This window comes from Pristis pectinata, chromosome 5 (genome assembly GCF_009764475.1).
Source record: "Pristis pectinata isolate sPriPec2 chromosome 5, sPriPec2.1.pri, whole genome shotgun sequence".
Taxonomy (NCBI): Eukaryota; Metazoa; Chordata; class Chondrichthyes; order Rhinopristiformes; family Pristidae; genus Pristis; species Pristis pectinata.
The window spans coordinates 111,550,048-111,567,277 of record NC_067409.1 but is presented as its reverse complement, the minus strand read 5'-3'; the positions used below and the strand labels follow the sequence as shown (position 1 = coordinate 111,567,277).

At 39.6% G+C, this 17,230-nt stretch overlaps 1 protein-coding gene across 1 annotated transcript in view; it reads right to left on the bottom strand.

The window, feature by feature from the left end:
* Positions 1-17,230, bottom strand: part of LOC127570772 (sodium bicarbonate cotransporter 3-like) — a 125,724-nt gene that overhangs the window by 54,519 nt on the left and 53,975 nt on the right. Inside the window, exons 5-6 of the mRNA XM_052016592.1 lie at positions 13,027-13,187; positions 8,043-8,231 (exon numbers count right to left, since the gene is read on the bottom strand). Coding sequence (XP_051872552.1) covers positions 8,043-8,231; positions 13,027-13,187 — 350 coding nt within the window. The remainder of the gene's footprint in view (positions 1-8,042; positions 8,232-13,026; positions 13,188-17,230) is intronic.

Here is a 17,230-nt window from a genome sequence, read left to right as displayed (position 1 = left end):
TGCTGCCTGGATTAGAGGGCATGTGCTATGAGGAAAGGTTGGACAAACTTGGGTTGTCTTCTCTGGAGCAGCGGAGGCTGAAGGGAGACCTGAGAGAAGTTTATAAGCTTATGAGAAGTACAGACAGAGCAGACAGCCGGTATCCTTTTCCCAGAGTTGAAATGTCTAATACTAGAGGGCATGCATTTAAGGTGAGAGGAAGCAGGTTCAACGGAGACGTGGGGCAAGTTTTTTTATTTAAAAACACAGAGAGCGGTGGGTGCCTGAAATGCACTACCAGGGGAGGCAAATATGAAAGAGGCGTTTAAGAGGCTCTTAGATAAGCACATGAATGTGCAGAGAATGGAGGGATACAGACCTTGTGTAGGCAGAAGGGATTAGTTTAGTTAGGCATTTAATTACTAGTTTAATTAGTTCAGCACAACATCATGGGCCACAGGACCTGTTCCTGTGCTGTGCTGTTCTATGTTCGATTGCATTTTTCAATCCAGCTTGTTAATTCAACACTATTTTCTTGAAACCAGATCACCTTTTAAGAGCCCCAAAATGCAACTTTTACAGGTACTTTATTCAAAACCTCAGTCGTACTTCAGTGGTACATAATTTAACAGGTAGAATTTGCCTTGTAATTATAGATAAAGTATTGTAATGTACAGATTTTGTGATCAGTGGGCCAATAACACTCACTGCTGACCTCAGTAAAAACTTACTCTACACGAGGCAATCTTGCTGACAGGAATTTGAGGAAAACACTGGAAGGATTCTCTATGTCAAGGCCTTCTGCATTGGCACAAATTTTAGCCCCAGCCACAAAATGAAAAAAAATTGAGTCAGTCAAGTCAATCCCCAATTAGGTCTTAACTGTCATTGATTTCATTCTTCCAAAAAAAAGGCTTAAATGCATTAAAACCAATAAACCTGACCAGCTTTAACCATTAAATAAATTAGAGCAATAATCCACAAACAATTAAATAAAAAACATTGAAAGATTTAACAGCATTTTAAAATCCCAAACAAGTCTGATTATATTCTAAACTCTTAAGTGAAGCAGCAATTCCTGCTACTGAAATCAATGGGAGAATACCCAATGTGCCACCTTGGACCTAGTTAAGCATTGTCCAAAAAGTTTCAAGCAATTAGCTCAAGTTCCCACTATCTCACCAAACTCACGTGTTGGAGTGCACTTTTTTGGTGTACAATGGATTTCCAATGACAGCTTCTGTATGTTTTTATATAAATGTATGAAACTCATTAAGATCCTGCAAATTTTATAGGATAACAGCAGTGAACATGTGTTGCCATTTAGGCAATTATATGATGGTCACTCCACAAAACGTGTACCATAAGGTTTCAGGCAACATCTATTGGTGCTAAAATCACATTGTGTTTTCTGATAATATTGGTAGTATGCTGCTAAATGGTCATTTATTTCCCCTTACAATAAGTTTGAATATAATTTCCAGACTAAATGTCTTATTGCCTTTTTGACTTTTGAATAATTTATGCTCACCTCCATTAGGGAAGAAAAGTTGTTAAACTTCAGTTAAAAGGTAAAAATATAAACTAGCACCTCAGTTTCCTAAACATTCTAAATTCTGCTTCATTCATGGTCCAAACCAATAAGGGTGGCTTGGATATTTTAGACTGTTTTCATGGTGACCATTTAGGCAATTATATCACAAAGACTTCTAACCACCTTAAACAGGATATTCCATGAAACAGCCACCACACAGGCTAACCAATGCCAACAGCAATAAGGCAAGGAAAATGGTTAAAATAAATGTGGTACATCCAACAATGAAAACTGTATTATTTAGATGCAACAAATAAATTGCTGGAATGGACCAATTTTCAAACATAAAACTGGAAATTACACACTGTGATAACGCGATAGATTCAAAATGTTACTTATCTCATGATAATGTTCAAGAAAACAAGTATAAAAACATAACAAGTGGAGCAAGAGGACGTAGGTAGGACCCCTCAAACAGGCTCCACCATTCAATAAGACCACAGCTGATCTCTTTCCTCAATAGCCCAGTGAACCAAAAATATCCTTAAATCACCTTGAACTTTTGCAACGACTCAGCCTCCACAGGTTCTCTGTGGAAGCAAATTTCAAAGATTCACATTGCAGAAGAATTTGCTCCTTCTTGAAACCCTTGCATAAACACTTCAGAATCATACACACTTCAATAAGATCACCTTTCATCCTTCTGAAGTCCGAGTATAGCCCCAATGTACTGAATCATTCCTCATAAGGCAACCCCTTCATATCAGGAGTCAACAATATGCTATAACCTAGGTATGATCTCAGAAAATGTCCTGTACTGTTGTAGCTACATTTCTCTTCATTTTTACTCCTTTCCATCTTTCAATAAAAATCAACATTCCATCTGGTTTCCTAATAACGTGCATTACCTGCACACTAACTGCGTTTCATGTTCAAGGACAGTCAGATCCCTCTGAGCAGCAACATTCTGCAAAACAAAAGAGCTGGTCATCGACCTCAGGAGGGGGGGATGGTGCACGTGCTGTCTACATCAATGGTGCCGAGGTCAAGAGGGTTGATAGCTTCAAGTTCCTAGGAGTGAACAATAGCCTAGTTCCTAGAGACCAATAGCCTGTCCTGGTCTAACCACATGGACGCTGTGGCCAAGAAAGCTGACCAGCACCTCTACTTCCTCTGGATACTAAAGAAATTTGGCATGTCCCCATTGACCCTCACCAATTTTTATAGATGCACCATAGAAAGCATCCTATCAGGAAGCATCACGGCTTGGTATGGCAACTGCCCTGCCCAGGACCACAAGAAACTGCAGAGAGTTGTGGACACAGTTCAGCACATCACAGAAACCAGCCTCCCCTCCATGGACTCTGGCTACACTTCTTGCTGCCTAGGTAAAGCAGCCAACATAATCAAAGACCCCTCTCACCCCAGACATTCTCTCTTCTCCCCTCTGCCATCAGGCATAAGATACAAAGCCTGAAAGCATATACCAACAGGTTCAAGGACAGCTTCTACCCCACTGGTATAAGACTATTAAATGGACCTTTTGTACAATAAGATGGCTTCTTGACCTCAATCTACCTCTTTATGGCCTTGCACCTTTTTGTCTGCCTGCACTGCACTTTCTCTGTAACTAACTATAATACTATATTCTGCATTGTGTTATTGCTTTTCCCTTGTACTACCTCAATGTACTGATGTGATGTAATGATCTGTATGGATGGCATACAAAACAAAGTTTTTCCACTGTACCTCAGTACATGTGACAATAATAAACCAATTTACCAATTTTCTGTAGTACCTCTTCATTTATCCAGCATTTTGCCTATTTATTCTTAATACCAAAGAGAACAATCTCACATTTCCCCCACTGGAGTCCACCTGCCAAATCTTTGACCATTCACTTATCTAATCTATACACTCTTGCAGACATTATGCCCTCCTCAAAACTATTTCCCTATCCATCTTCGCTTTTGTCAGCAAATATGGTGACACTATATCATTAATATAGATTGTTAAATAGCCGAAACCCTAGTAATGATCCCTGGGACACCCAACTAGCTACAGCTTGCTAACCTGAAACTTTATCCACACTCATTGTTTTCTGTTAGTCAGCTAATGCTCTATCCAAGCTAATATATTTGCCTAATGCCATGAGCTCTTATTTGGGCACTAACCTTTTATGCATCACCTTATTGGATGCCTTTTGGAACTTGCACTATACTACATATGCTGATTCTCCTTTAATCCAAGCTGCTAGTTACATCCTCAAGACTATCAAATAAATCTGTCAAACATTTACTCCCTTTCATAAAAAAACATGTTAAATGGGAAAACTTCTTCTACCTTGTGTAAAGGAACACTGAAATTTCACTGGTCTTCCATAGCTTCTATCGTCTTACAATTAAAATATCCCATTCTGGAGATACAAGTACATGACCCCACCATTTGACATGGTATTGTTCCTTTCCAACTTCCTGTCCTCACCTACTACACTATCTAATGAGACATAAACCATAAATTCAGGTGTATGACTTGCATTCACTTCATCCAAGTCATTAATAGAATCACACAGCCTAGAAACAGGCCCTTCGGCCCACCAATTCCAAGTCCATGCCAAACATCAAGTATTCACTTACACTAATCTCACTTTTTGTTTTATTCTCCCCACATTCTCATCAACTCCCCCCAGACTCTACCAATCACATCCACACACCAGGGAGAACTTATAGTGGCCAATTAATTTGCCCAACCAGGTCTTTGTGCTGTGGGAAGAAACCAGAGCACCCAGAAGAAATCCACACAGTCACGGGGAGAACGTGCAAACTCCACATCGACAGCAACCTGGATCTCTGGCACTGCAAGGCATTGGGTTTCTTGGCTGCTCCACTGTGACACTGCCTTTTGTCTTATTTTTAAATAAAAGCTTTAAATCAATGTATGAGTGTGCTGATTTCACAAATGATTTCACAGATCACACAAACGAGACCTTAATACATCCACAAGCAGATTCTGCATTGACCTATGCAACAAAAGTGGAGGGAATGCAATATTATACATTATGTTCCAAGTTCAAAGATCCTAAACAGAAATTGATTAGGAAGTATATGACACATGGAATTTGGCTCTTCTGGTCAGCTGCCCTTACTGGTCCTGGCTGTTTCAAAAAAAAAATCTGATAGTTTCACTATACTACTGGATTTGAGTTCAAACTGATCAGCATTTTCCCAGCTCCAAAAGTAAGTTACAATTCCCTTTATTGAATGGAGAAACAGACAAGCCACCATTCAACCTAATGGCAAAATAATAAATGTCACCCATGTCATTAGCAGTTGCCATCTGACAATCACCTGAAATGAAAGAGATTTGACCACATTATTATTATACAAGTGATAAATAATTGATATGGGAGGTTGGTTTTTAAAAGTGTATTTTTTTTTAAAAACAAAATAAATGTTTTAAAATTCAGCTACTGATAACCCTCTGCTCCATGCATTTCAGTTATTAGTACTATTTAATCAAAGTATAACTATTTCTACAGTATTAAGTTCATACCAGTATTGATTAAATATGAACACTGCATTTGTGATTACACAGAACGAGAGCTGACAATGAGGCTGAAGCAGAGATTAAATCTTAGGTGCATTGTTCATATTAAGAAAGGAAGCAGTGTGATGGAGAGGGAAAGAAGGGATGGGGGTGAAGAATAATAAAGCCCTGAATACTGAAAGGAAAATATTTGTCTCCTAAAAGACCGATTTGTTCTTCTTGAAAAAGAAAAAAAAATTATTTCCCAGCAAGCTAGATTCAGTTTCATAGTAATAATACTAATAATAGTAAAGTACGACAAAAGTGCTGTATTCTTTATTTCGGCCAAGGTTAGTTTAGTTTTCCTAAATGTAATGGATTTGTTATTAATAGCTTCTAAATATGCAGACCAGGAATATTGGACTATTGGCACGGGCTTTGGCAGAAAAGACTGAATTGTTATATAATATGCCTGTCCACCTTTACGCCCGTGACCCTTTAAACCAAAATTTATTTCAGTTAATTGCACATTCAAATTCCCACCTTGACCCCAGCTAACTTATCTGGAAAATTACTTTGACCATGCTTGGTCTTGACTCAGAGATTTTCTATATAGCACTTTTGCCACATTTTATTATTATAGCATGTTTTTCACTACCCTCTGCAATACAATTCAATTTGCAAAAACGACACAAAAGCATTCTACTAAACAAAATCAATTTTATCAAAATGACTGCCTGCAGAGTTTGAAGATCTATGGATTGAATAAGAGATAGCCAAGGATAACTTTAAAAATTTCCATCAATATCATCCTTCATTAGCACTGTAGATTATTTGCATTTCCATTATCGGGATAAGGGTTTCACACCACAACTACACACGTACTTTAAATGAGCTGAAACAAGTTTCTGAATAGAAATATGAGAGAATCAAATCAAGAGGAACCAAAAGTCTTTTCAGTCATGTGGAAAACAATATTCAACACCATACAAATGCTCAATATAATGAACTAATAGCACTCTTTTGGATGAGCATGTAAAACCATACAATGGAAAGGTGTCACAAAAATATCTACGCAATGCCTATATCTCAGCTTAAAAAAAAGTAGGTATAGCTTTCTTTCAGTACAACGTTGGATAAAACTATTCAACCTGAACTCTCAAGTTATTAATGGCACATAATGAACACAATTTAGTTATTGCATTGAAAAATGATTCAGCTGCTGCATGCAAGCTGCATGGAAGTGAAACTTATCTTGTGCTTATTTATGAAATGAGTACCATGCAATAAGCTTTCTTTTTAATTTTGCCCTCAGTGATAAAAAATAATCTTTTAAAACTAATACCACGACATGCTGTGTGCCATAATCATACCACACTCCAGTGCTCCACATGCACAAGGTTTATACAACTGTTTCTGATATTTGCCTGCTTCATGTTCATCACATTCTTCATGTGTTTTCACCTGTCCTTCCTGTACCTCAAATTCTTCTTCAGGGGGATGAACTACCACATCGGGAATATCCTCACCGGCACAAGACACCAACAATTGGCTTTGACCCCGAAAACGATGCTCAGGTTTTGGAGTGCAGGGTGGTGTATTTTGAGGGGTGACAACAGGAGTTGTGCACCTTGAACCTGCTACGGATCCGGCCTTGGAACCAGGTACAAAGGAGCCAAATGGAACGGAAAAAAGAGAAGCTCCTCTTAATGAGAGACTTGAGGCAGACAGACCAGCTCGGAGAGAAAGGCGGGAGGCAGAAAGGCCATCCCCTATCATCAAAATAAAAAAAGATACAAAAAACATACCATAAATAGAATTTATGGAACTACACACATTCATGCAAGTATAAATTTTAGTCAAATTAGATAAAGATCTGCTGTGGCTAGACAAATAATCCCTTTAAAGTACAAAATGCACAAGTTAGTAAATTAATAACACAACATACTGCATTAATGTTGCAAAGTAAACTGTTGGATAAACCATTGGTTAGTCTTCTAGAAAGTGAAGGCTTCTGAAAGTTTGATAAATGAGTTTTCATTGTTCAAAAATTAGATTGCAATTAAAAATCTTTTGTTTCTGTACCATTTATGCAACTTTATAAACTGTTAAATTTGGCATGCCCCGTCAAATTGCATTGAGAATTCCCATGTCAGACTTCAGACCTGAGATTTAATACATAATTGTTATACAACAGTCTACAATGATTAGCTGCAAAGTAATTGGCCAAGTTGTCCATCTGTTGCAGTTCTAATCAGAGGTGCATCCCCTGAGCACCTTCTTTTAGCTTCTCACTCTCTAATGTATTATCTAGCTTAGTATAATTGCTTCCCTTTTTGACACTATCTGTCAATTTTTCCCTTTTATTAATGCACACTTTCTCCAAAAAGGTCTTATTAATTGACTCAGTAAGCTGTATCTGTAATGAAAACGTTTCCTGTAAAGAATCCAGTCTACTGTCACTCAGAATTTTACAGTAAGTTTTTTTTTTCAGTTATGTATAGACATATTTTCCACAACACGAGTTCACTGGACAACTTCTACAATTCAGCCACAGACTTGCTGCATTACTAAATGGATTTTGCAGCAACTTCAAACAAAAAATTGACAGCCACATGCCAGCAGTAAATCAAGTATTAGACTCCCAGCATCTGAAAAAGTAGAAATGCCATTAGGTTATTTTGGCAGCTGCCACTTGTAATCAGTTGGGGGAAAAAACGTGGTTAATGAATAAAACACATATTCAAAACACCCCAATAACACAGCCATTTCAGGGTGGAGGGGTGGGAGGAAGTGTACATTAAAAAAACTTCTGCAAACACTGTTACATAACAAATTATTTATCTGCATGCCCATTTAAAGAAAACACTAAAAACCATGGATCATGCTGGAATACACAGCAAACCAAGCATTAACCACTCTATAGAAAGTTTTAAATACCATTTTTTCTGGTGCAATTATTCTGGAGAGATGTAAATAAATTGGATACTACAAAACATCTCACCATTTCGTTCAAGCAAGTGAGGATCAGAATGTTTCTTGCCTATATCTGCAAAGGAGCGAACAATTGGGATGCGATTACTCAGCTTCTTCTCACTCTGGTGATGGTGCTTTCTCAGTAGTGCGTCCCGCACTTTGTCTCGCATGGTCTCGTCCAGCTGTTCAGATGCAATCATGTTGTCTAGCACCATATCTATAATACACACACAAGAGCAAGCAAGGAAGAGAAAAAACACCATGAGCCAAAAACATCAGCATGTGGTTAAAAAAGGCAGTAACAAAGAAAATAAGTCCATGACCATGAAAAACAGTAAGGATAAGAAATGGGGGTTGGTGGCAACATAGTTGAGGTAAAAGCATACACTAAAAGACAAAACAGAAAATACCTTGTATGCAGTTACCAACTAGATTAAGCCCACAAAGAAGCCCAAAAAAAAGTGTAGATGCTGGAAATCTGAATTAAAACTAAATGCTGGAAATTCCGAGGGTCAGACAGCACCTACAGAGAGAGTGAAAGGGTTAACTTCAGATTGATCATCTTTCACCAGAACCAAGTTAGAAATCAAACATACTTCTGGTTGCAGAGAGTGGGGACTGAAGGAGAGGGCACAAGTGGTAGTGGTGTCAGCTGAGAGAAGGTGCTAAAAGCGTGTTAATTGCAGCTGATCTGTCTGAGAAGATCTCACTAGGAGATGAAAGTGAGCAAAGGAAAAACAAGCTGCTAGAACTGATAGACAGAACACAGCAGTTGCTGGAAATCCAAAACAAACAAAAGGTTTCTGGAAATGCACAGCCAGTCAGGAATATTTGGGGAGAAGGAAAAGCAGAGTTACAACAGAAGTTGATGAAGATTGACCAGAATTAACCAAATTTGATACAAACTGGAAAGGCTGATTATCTGAAGTGTGTTGAATTTCAAGAGCAAGAATATTCATAGAATCATACAGCACAGAAATAGGCTCTTCAGCCCACCCTGCTCAATGCAACCATCAAGTACCCATCTATACTCATCCCATCTGTACTAATCCTTGAAGGACGATGAGATGGAAGCAGCAGGCAACTGGGAACTTAGGGTCACCTTGTGATCTGAATGGAGACACTCTGCAGTCATTTAATTTGCATTTCATTTTTCCATGGCAAAGAAGACCACAATGTAAGCACCAAATGCATTACATTTCACATATATTTTCTTACTACAGAGGAGGCAGCCATTTGGCCCATTTAATGCTCTCAAAACATTCCCATTAATTTCCACATTTATTTTCCTATAATCTATTCTCTCTCATATACCCATGAACCTTCCTCAATTATTCTACCACCCATGTACTCTGGGGTAACTTACAGTAGCAATTATCTGACCAACAAGCGCATCTTTGGGACATGGAAGAAAACTGAATCACCTGGGGGAACCCATGCTATGTGCCAACTCCACACAATGAGCACCAATGGTTAGGGACAAACTCAGATTGCTGGAGATGGGAGGGAAAATGTACAAGTAAATTGCTGCTTCATTTGGAAAGATTGTTTGGGTCCCTGGATGGTGGCAAGGGAAGTGTGAAAGGCTGGTGTTGCCTTGCCTACAGGTACACAGAAAAGTGACAAAATAAGGGGACTGGGTGTGGTAGAGATGAAAAGTGAATCCATGAGTCGTGGAAGAAATGAGGCTTTGGAAGGGAGGGCAAGATGTGACAGATGGTGTAATCACAAAGGTGATGGACATTACTCCAAGTTATCTGTGGAGGCTGATATTTTGGAAGGCAAGATCAAGGAAAACTATCTTTGCTCTAGGGACCAGAGAGAGGTTAAGATCAGATATGCAGGAAATAGAGCCCTGTTCAACTACTGTGGAGGGGAAAACCATAGAAGCTTCAGTATGGAAGGTGCTGTCATTAGAACAGATGGAATTGGAGAAACTGGCAGGATGGAATGGAATTTTACAGGAAGCAAGATGGGAAGAGCCAGAGTCAAAATTGCTGTCGGACTCTGTGGCCTTACAATGAACATTAGTCACTACCCATCCCAAAGTAGAGATGGGCAACTTGAGAGGGGAGGAAAGAGTCTGAAATGGCCATATGAAAGTGGGAGCAGAGTGGAAATTGGTAACAAATGTTTTGACATGCTGGAATTCTAATTTGAGAGCAGGATGCTGCACCAGTGATCAATGGACCAGAAAAAGGAGTGGATGCCAAAGTCGGATTGAAACAAGGACTGTCCTGCATACCCCACAAAAGGACAAAGATTGGACCCACATGGGTTCTCAACCACGTCCATTCCATTTTCCACACCTCTACTTGCAACCCCACCCAGATGGTTTCTGCAAAGATTTCAGATAACCAGCCATTCCACTTTGATCAGAACTGACTAGTATTAATACAGTCATCAACTAGTAACATTAACTCTGTTTTTCCATTTCCGCAACGCTGCCTTACCTGCTGAGTGTTTCCAGCATACTCTTATTTTAGGTTTACAGCAACTTCAATATTCTGCATCTTAACTCCAGTTTTTCCCACTCTCTTCAGTTCTCATTCATTGGCACATAGGACTATGATATTGTTGCAATCACAGAAATGTGGTTGCCTCGTTTACTTCATGCCTCCACCACCTCTTCAGTCAGTGTGTTCCAGACTGCAATCACCCACTGGTGGAAAAAAAATCTACCTCAGATCCACTCTAAAGCTCTTGTTCCTCACGTTAAACCTATGCTCTCTGGTTTTAGACATCTCCATTAAAAGGGCAAAAATTTCTTACTATCCACTCTATGTCCCTCTTAATTTCTATTAGGCTCCTCCACTACAAGGAAAACAAACCTTTCCAGTGTCTCCTCATAACTGAAGGTTTCCACCCCAGGCAACATTTGGTAAATCTCCTCAGCACCCTCTCCAGTGCAACTTACCTCCTTTCTATATTGTGGTGACTAGAACTGCACATAAGACTCTGGCCTAACAGAAGATTTATAAAATTGTACCAAACCTCCATTCTCTTACATTCTATGACCTAGCTAATGAAGGCCAACATCTCTCATGCTTTCTTCACCACCTGTGCTGCCACCTTTAGGGATCTATGGACTTTACCCTCTATTCCTCAGTACTCTCTAGGGTCCTACAATTTACGATGCATGTCCTACCCTGATTAGACCTCCCGAAATGCTTTACTTCACACTTATCAAGATTAAATTCCATCCATCATTAATCTGCCCAATTTACCTGTTGATCAATATTAGAGAGTCATACAGCACGGAAACAGGCCCTTCAGCCCAACTCATCCATGCCGACTGTGTTGCCCATTGAGCTAGTCCCATCTGCCTGCATTTGGCCCATAGCCCTCTAAACCTCTCCTATCCATGTACTTATCTAGGCTTTTGAATCTTGCCCACCTCAACCACTATTTCCAAATATGCACCACCCTTTGTGTGAAGAAGCTGCCCCAATGTCCCTTTTAAATCTCTCGCCTCTGATCTTAAACCTATGCCCTCTTGTTTTTAGCTTCCCCTCCCTGGGAAAAAGACTGTGCTCTCACCCTGTCTATGCCCCTTGTGACCTTGTATACCTCTATCAGAGTCACCCTTCAATCTCCTACATTCCAGGGAATAAAGTCCCAGTCAACACAACCTCTCCTTGTAACTTGGCCCCCCTAAGTCCAGGCAACATCCTGGTAAATATTGCTTTGTAACCCAAGACTATCCCCCTTGGTGTCATGTACACACTTACTAATCCTACTTCCTGCATCCATATCCAAATTGTTAATGCATTTGACAAACAGCAAGGATCCCAGCACCAACACGACGGTACACCATGAGTCACAGGCTTCTAATCATAAAAGCAACCCTCCACTATCACCGTCTGCAAATGAGTGAAGTTCAGAGGGAGTCAAGTGCTCCAAACAACGAATTGCAAGTTAGCAGGCAACTTCAACATGCAGTTAAGATGGCAAAAGGCATGTTGACCTTTATTGTAAAGGGGTTGGAGTTTAAGATTTAGGAGGTACAGGAAACTGGCACAGAAGAGTTGAGGCCCAGCACAGATCAGCCATTTTTCTATTGAATGGTGGTGTAGGCTTGAGTGGCCTAGTGGCTTACTCCTGTAGATATTTTCTTGTGTGTTTCCTATTACCAAGCCAACTTTGAATCCAATTTGCCAACTTGCCTTGAATGTCATGGGCTCTAACCTTTTGGAACCCACAGCCTTCCATGTGGAGCTCAAAAGGCATTTTTGAAGTCCACGTAAAGTACATCAGGTGCACAGCCCCCATCAATATGTTTTTTTGAAGTAACAGAATAATCAAATCAGTCACAAGATTTCCCTTCAGACAAAGTCTTGCTGATTACCCCTGATCTGCTTTCCCAAATGTGGACTATTACTACACCCTCAGAATTTTTTATGAAGTCACCATCCTAAAATATGATCTCTTTCACTCTCTGGTGATGCTGCCTGACCCACTGAGTATTTCCAGCATTTTCAATTTTTATTTAAAACCATTATTCCCTCTATATTTTTTTTCAGATAAAGGGCAAGTAAATATTGCAACCCCAGTTTACTGTTATAGTTGATATGATCTCTTTAAAATAGTGCACACAAGTCAGTTGTTCACAGTCTCTTCTGAAGAAATGTATCACATCAAAGAATAAATAAAAAGCAGACATAAGAAATAACAATTAAACCCAGTTTCATACAATGTAATTCCTCTATGGCACTTTAATCTAGCAATAAACATTTAATCTAAAAGCTCTTAACTGCTGAATTAACAAAGGCAACCCATTAATTTATGTCAATGATAAAAATGACCTGACCTGTATGAGAATGGTTTCAATTAGACCAACATTACCCAAGCAGCAATGACACATTTCAAATCTACATTTTCATAAAATACTACACAACTACTATTCTAATGCTCATGGTTATAAAAAAGTTATTTTTTATGAAAGCTTACTAAAGAATTATGCCAACTGCACACAACAAGTGAACACAAAGCATCTGTGATCATGTACAAACCTGCTATTTCCTCCGTGGTACTAGCTCTCATGTCCAGCATGACTGTTCCATTTAATATGCAGCTTCTCAACTCAAACAGACTATGTAAAGAGAGGGTAGCTACATACGGTTTACTCCATCGCTCCCCTCCATCTTCCACATCCTCCTCAAATTTCAGCCATCTGAGATGAGAAGCAGGTCAATACATCCACATGTTTAGTACTGAATTATATTTGAGGCTGCTATGGCATGTAAAGGAGGCACTCAAAAAACAGATGGTTTGAGTATTTACTCTAAAAAATCAAATGGCAATTAAAACAAGTTTATGATTAAAATCTTAATGCATAGTTGGAATCAATCTTATAATAGGTAGAACAGATATGTCTGAATTACTTTAATTGGTTGCACACACCACCAGTATTCGTACAGTGAATCAGACTGTCTGTGTGGCAAGACAAGTGTGCCAGGCATAGGACATTGTTTCTAAAGGACAATTATAAGTAAAATACATCTTGCTTTGGTGGGAAAGTAATTTAAAAGGGAATGGACCTGCAATATTTTTGTCACATCTTGACTGACGGGTTATCTATTGATTTTTCTCATGAAATTTTGTGAATCAATGCCTCAATGACTCTACTTTTGTGCCCTATTACTTATTGTGACTGATACCAAATGTACATTTTGGAAAATAAAGCCTACATTTTGATACCAGACAGGCTTGGCTGCAGACAGGTGCAGTTTGTCCACCTGACAGTGCTGTTGAACACAACCGCAGATAGATGCTCTGTCATCACTCTTGACGCATGCAGGAGATTACAGTTAAGGAATGCTGAGACTGTAGACCAATGAGATCACTGTACATAAATAAATAGCTCTCTGTTATGCTAGATGGTTCTTTGAAAGTAGTTCAAATCACCATCTTTCATGCAGTGTTACTAAAACTGTCAAATAATCTTGGATGAATAGCTGAAAGACTTCTTGGTTGTAATTAAGATGTCTACTGGATGCACACTAGGCATAGAAATTCAAAAATGAAAATGCTGAAAACAGAGCAGATCAGAAGAGTCAATCCCCCACCCCAGGCCAGTAACCTTCATAAGAAGTGTTGTCAACAAACTAACTCTGCTTCTCTCTCCAAAAGGTGCTGTCTGACCAACTGAGCACTTTCAGCTTTATCGGCTTCCTTTTAAATTCCCGCGTCTGCCTTATTTTGCCTTTGGCCTTGAATTTTGTTCTCACAGCTCAGAAAAAGTTACACGTAGTTTAAGACAGGCTTAACCTGGAGCAGAGCAATATTGTGCCAAATTTCAACACCATTAGCAACAGCAAGAAATTTATCCTTTCGCTTTCCAGCAGACTTTTTGTAACAGAAACAATGTTCTGGAGTAAAACCTAGACATTAACAATAACAACACTTGCAAAATTTTTTTTCCAGCATGGATTTTCAATATCACTACACAGAACAACTAGGTTTCATTAATTCTGTTTCCAACAAAACCATGCTTTTCAAAAGGGCCAATACTCAATTTGCATTTCCTATCCTCGTTGAGATTTGCGACTTCCTGTAACCTCAAATACATGTCTGCATGTTCATGCTCATGAAGGTCAAGATCATCGGTGTTCTCAGCTTCCTACCCTCAGGATCATTCCAGGCTCCTGCCACATTAGTATTCATCACAGACATCTCACCTGCAATATCCTACCAAGAGAGGAATTCAGACAGGGAATTCTGAGAAATATAAAGGAAGCAGGAGAAAACTTAAACAGGGAATCAGGAGGGTCAAAAGAGGCCATGAAATGTCCTTAGTGAGTTTATAAATACATTTAAAACAAAAGGGTACCCAGGGAGAGGGTAAAACTACTCAAGGACAAAGGAGCCAGAGGAAATGGATGAGGCACTAAATGAGTACTTCACATCAGTATTCACCAAGGACATGAAGGATAGTGAGATCACGGAGGGGTATGCTGATACTCTAGGGCACGTTGATATCAAGGTGGTGGTGGTTTGGACTCTTAAAGCACATTAAGGTGGATCGGTCCCTAGGGTTTGATGTGATATATCCCATGTTATTGAAAGAGGCAAGAAAGGAGATTGCTGGGTCCTTGACAGAGATTTCTGTATCCACACGCAAGGTCCCAGAGAACTGGTGAGTAGCTAACGTTGTTCCTTTGTTTAAGGACAATAGACAAACCAGGAAACTATAAGCCAGTGAGCCTTACACAAGTGGGAGGGAAATTATTGGAGATTCTCAGGGATAGGATCTACTTGCATCTGGAAAAGCATAGATTTATTAGGGATAGTGAGCATGGTTTTGTGTGGGGGAGATCATGTCTTACAAACTTAATCGAGCCTTTTTGAAGAGGTGATGAAGGTGAGTGATGAGGGCAGGGCAGTGTATGTTGTATACGTGGACTTTAGCAAAGCTTTCAACAAGGTTCCTCGTGGTACACTGATCCAGAAGATAAAGACACATGGGATCCATGGGGACTTGGTAGATTGGATTCAAAATTGTCTTGGCCACAGAAGACAGAGGATAGTGGTGGAGGGGTGTTAGTCTGGCTGTTGGTCTGTGACCACTGGTGTTCCAGAAGGATCAGTGCTGGGACCTCTGTTGTATGTGATACATAAAGGATTTGGACAAAAACGTTGGTGGGCAGATCAATAAGTTTGCAGAAAACACACTGCTGGGGAAGTGGTGGAAGCAGATATGACAGCAACATTTAAGAAGACTTAGACACAAGAACAGACATGGAATTGAGGGATTTAAACCATTTTCAGGCAGATGTGAGGTTTGAATTGGCATCACGGTGGGCACAGACATCGTGGGCCAAAGGGCTTGTTCTATGTTTTATGTGAAAGTGCCTGCCATTACCCTGGAGGTTGCCCATGCCCCCATGCACAAAAAAATATCTAATTTGCAGTTAAGTTCTCTACCAGCTTGTCAAGGTCCCTTTGGGCTCCTTGGAAGTATTCTCCCTTGAGTAGCTGGGACTCCAGTAGCTTGAAGAATGCTCTGAATTCTCTATCCTCTCTCCTTTAATCTACCAACATTATTTTTCTCTTCAAAAACCAAACCTTAAATTCTTTAAAGTTCCGTCCTATTTTCAACCTCCCTTCTTCCAAATACTTTGTAGCTTCCCAAATCAGTTTCCATCTTTCATTTGAAGCTCTCCAAACAATTTTACAACGTTGCAAAGAATGAACCAACCTTTCTTAAAGTTATCCCAATCCAGGCAATATCCTAGTGAATCTTCACTGCACTCACTCCAGATCCCTGTGGTATACCACTAATCACGGACTTCCAATCAGAAGAACATCCTTCTACTACCAGCCTTTGCCTCCTATCACCAAGCCAATTTTGGATCCCATTAGCCAGCTCACCTTGAATCCCAAGTGCCTTAATCTTCTGGAGCAGCTTACCATACAGAACCTTGTCAAATGCCTTAAAGTCTATATAGACAACATCTACTGCTCTGTCTTCTTCAATCTCCTTTGTTAACTCTTGTTTTTTTTTGCTTTTCTCCTTTACCTGCAGACTTTCAAAGTACCCCTTCCTGATCTCACTATCCTCCTCATTCTTCTCCTTGGTGAATACAGACAAGAAATTTTCATTTAGGACTTTACTTACACCCCCCCGGGTCTACACCTAGATTACCCCTTTGGTTCCTAAGGGAGCCAACTCATTCCCTTACTACCCTCTTGCTGCTAATATACTTACAGAATGACTTAAAATTCTCATTAATCTTACTTGCTAAGGATAGTTCATGGCAGTTTTTTTTGCCCTCCCAATTTCTTAAGTACTTGCCTACACCCTTTATATTCATCAAGGAACTTGCTTGGTTGTAGTTACCTACACAAGTCATATACTTTTTCTCCCCCAATCAAACGTTCAATAACCTTTTGTCACCTAAGGTTTCCTAATCTTGTCATCTTTGTCTTTCACCCTTCCTGGAACATGTTAGCCCTGAACTCTTACTAAAGTGTCTTTTAAAAGACTCCCACTGGTTAGATGTTTGTCACCATCCTCCCAATCTACTTTCGCCAGGTTCTCTCATACTATCAAAATCAGCTTTCCTCCAACTTAGGGCCTTAAATTGAGGACCAACCTTACCCTTTCCATCTCTAGCTTCAGCCTCAAATTAATTTGGAGCCTAGAAGTTCATCACTAACATGATTTTCACAGAGGAGTGTGCACCTGCCCTGCAGTTGAATTTGTTGCTTGAA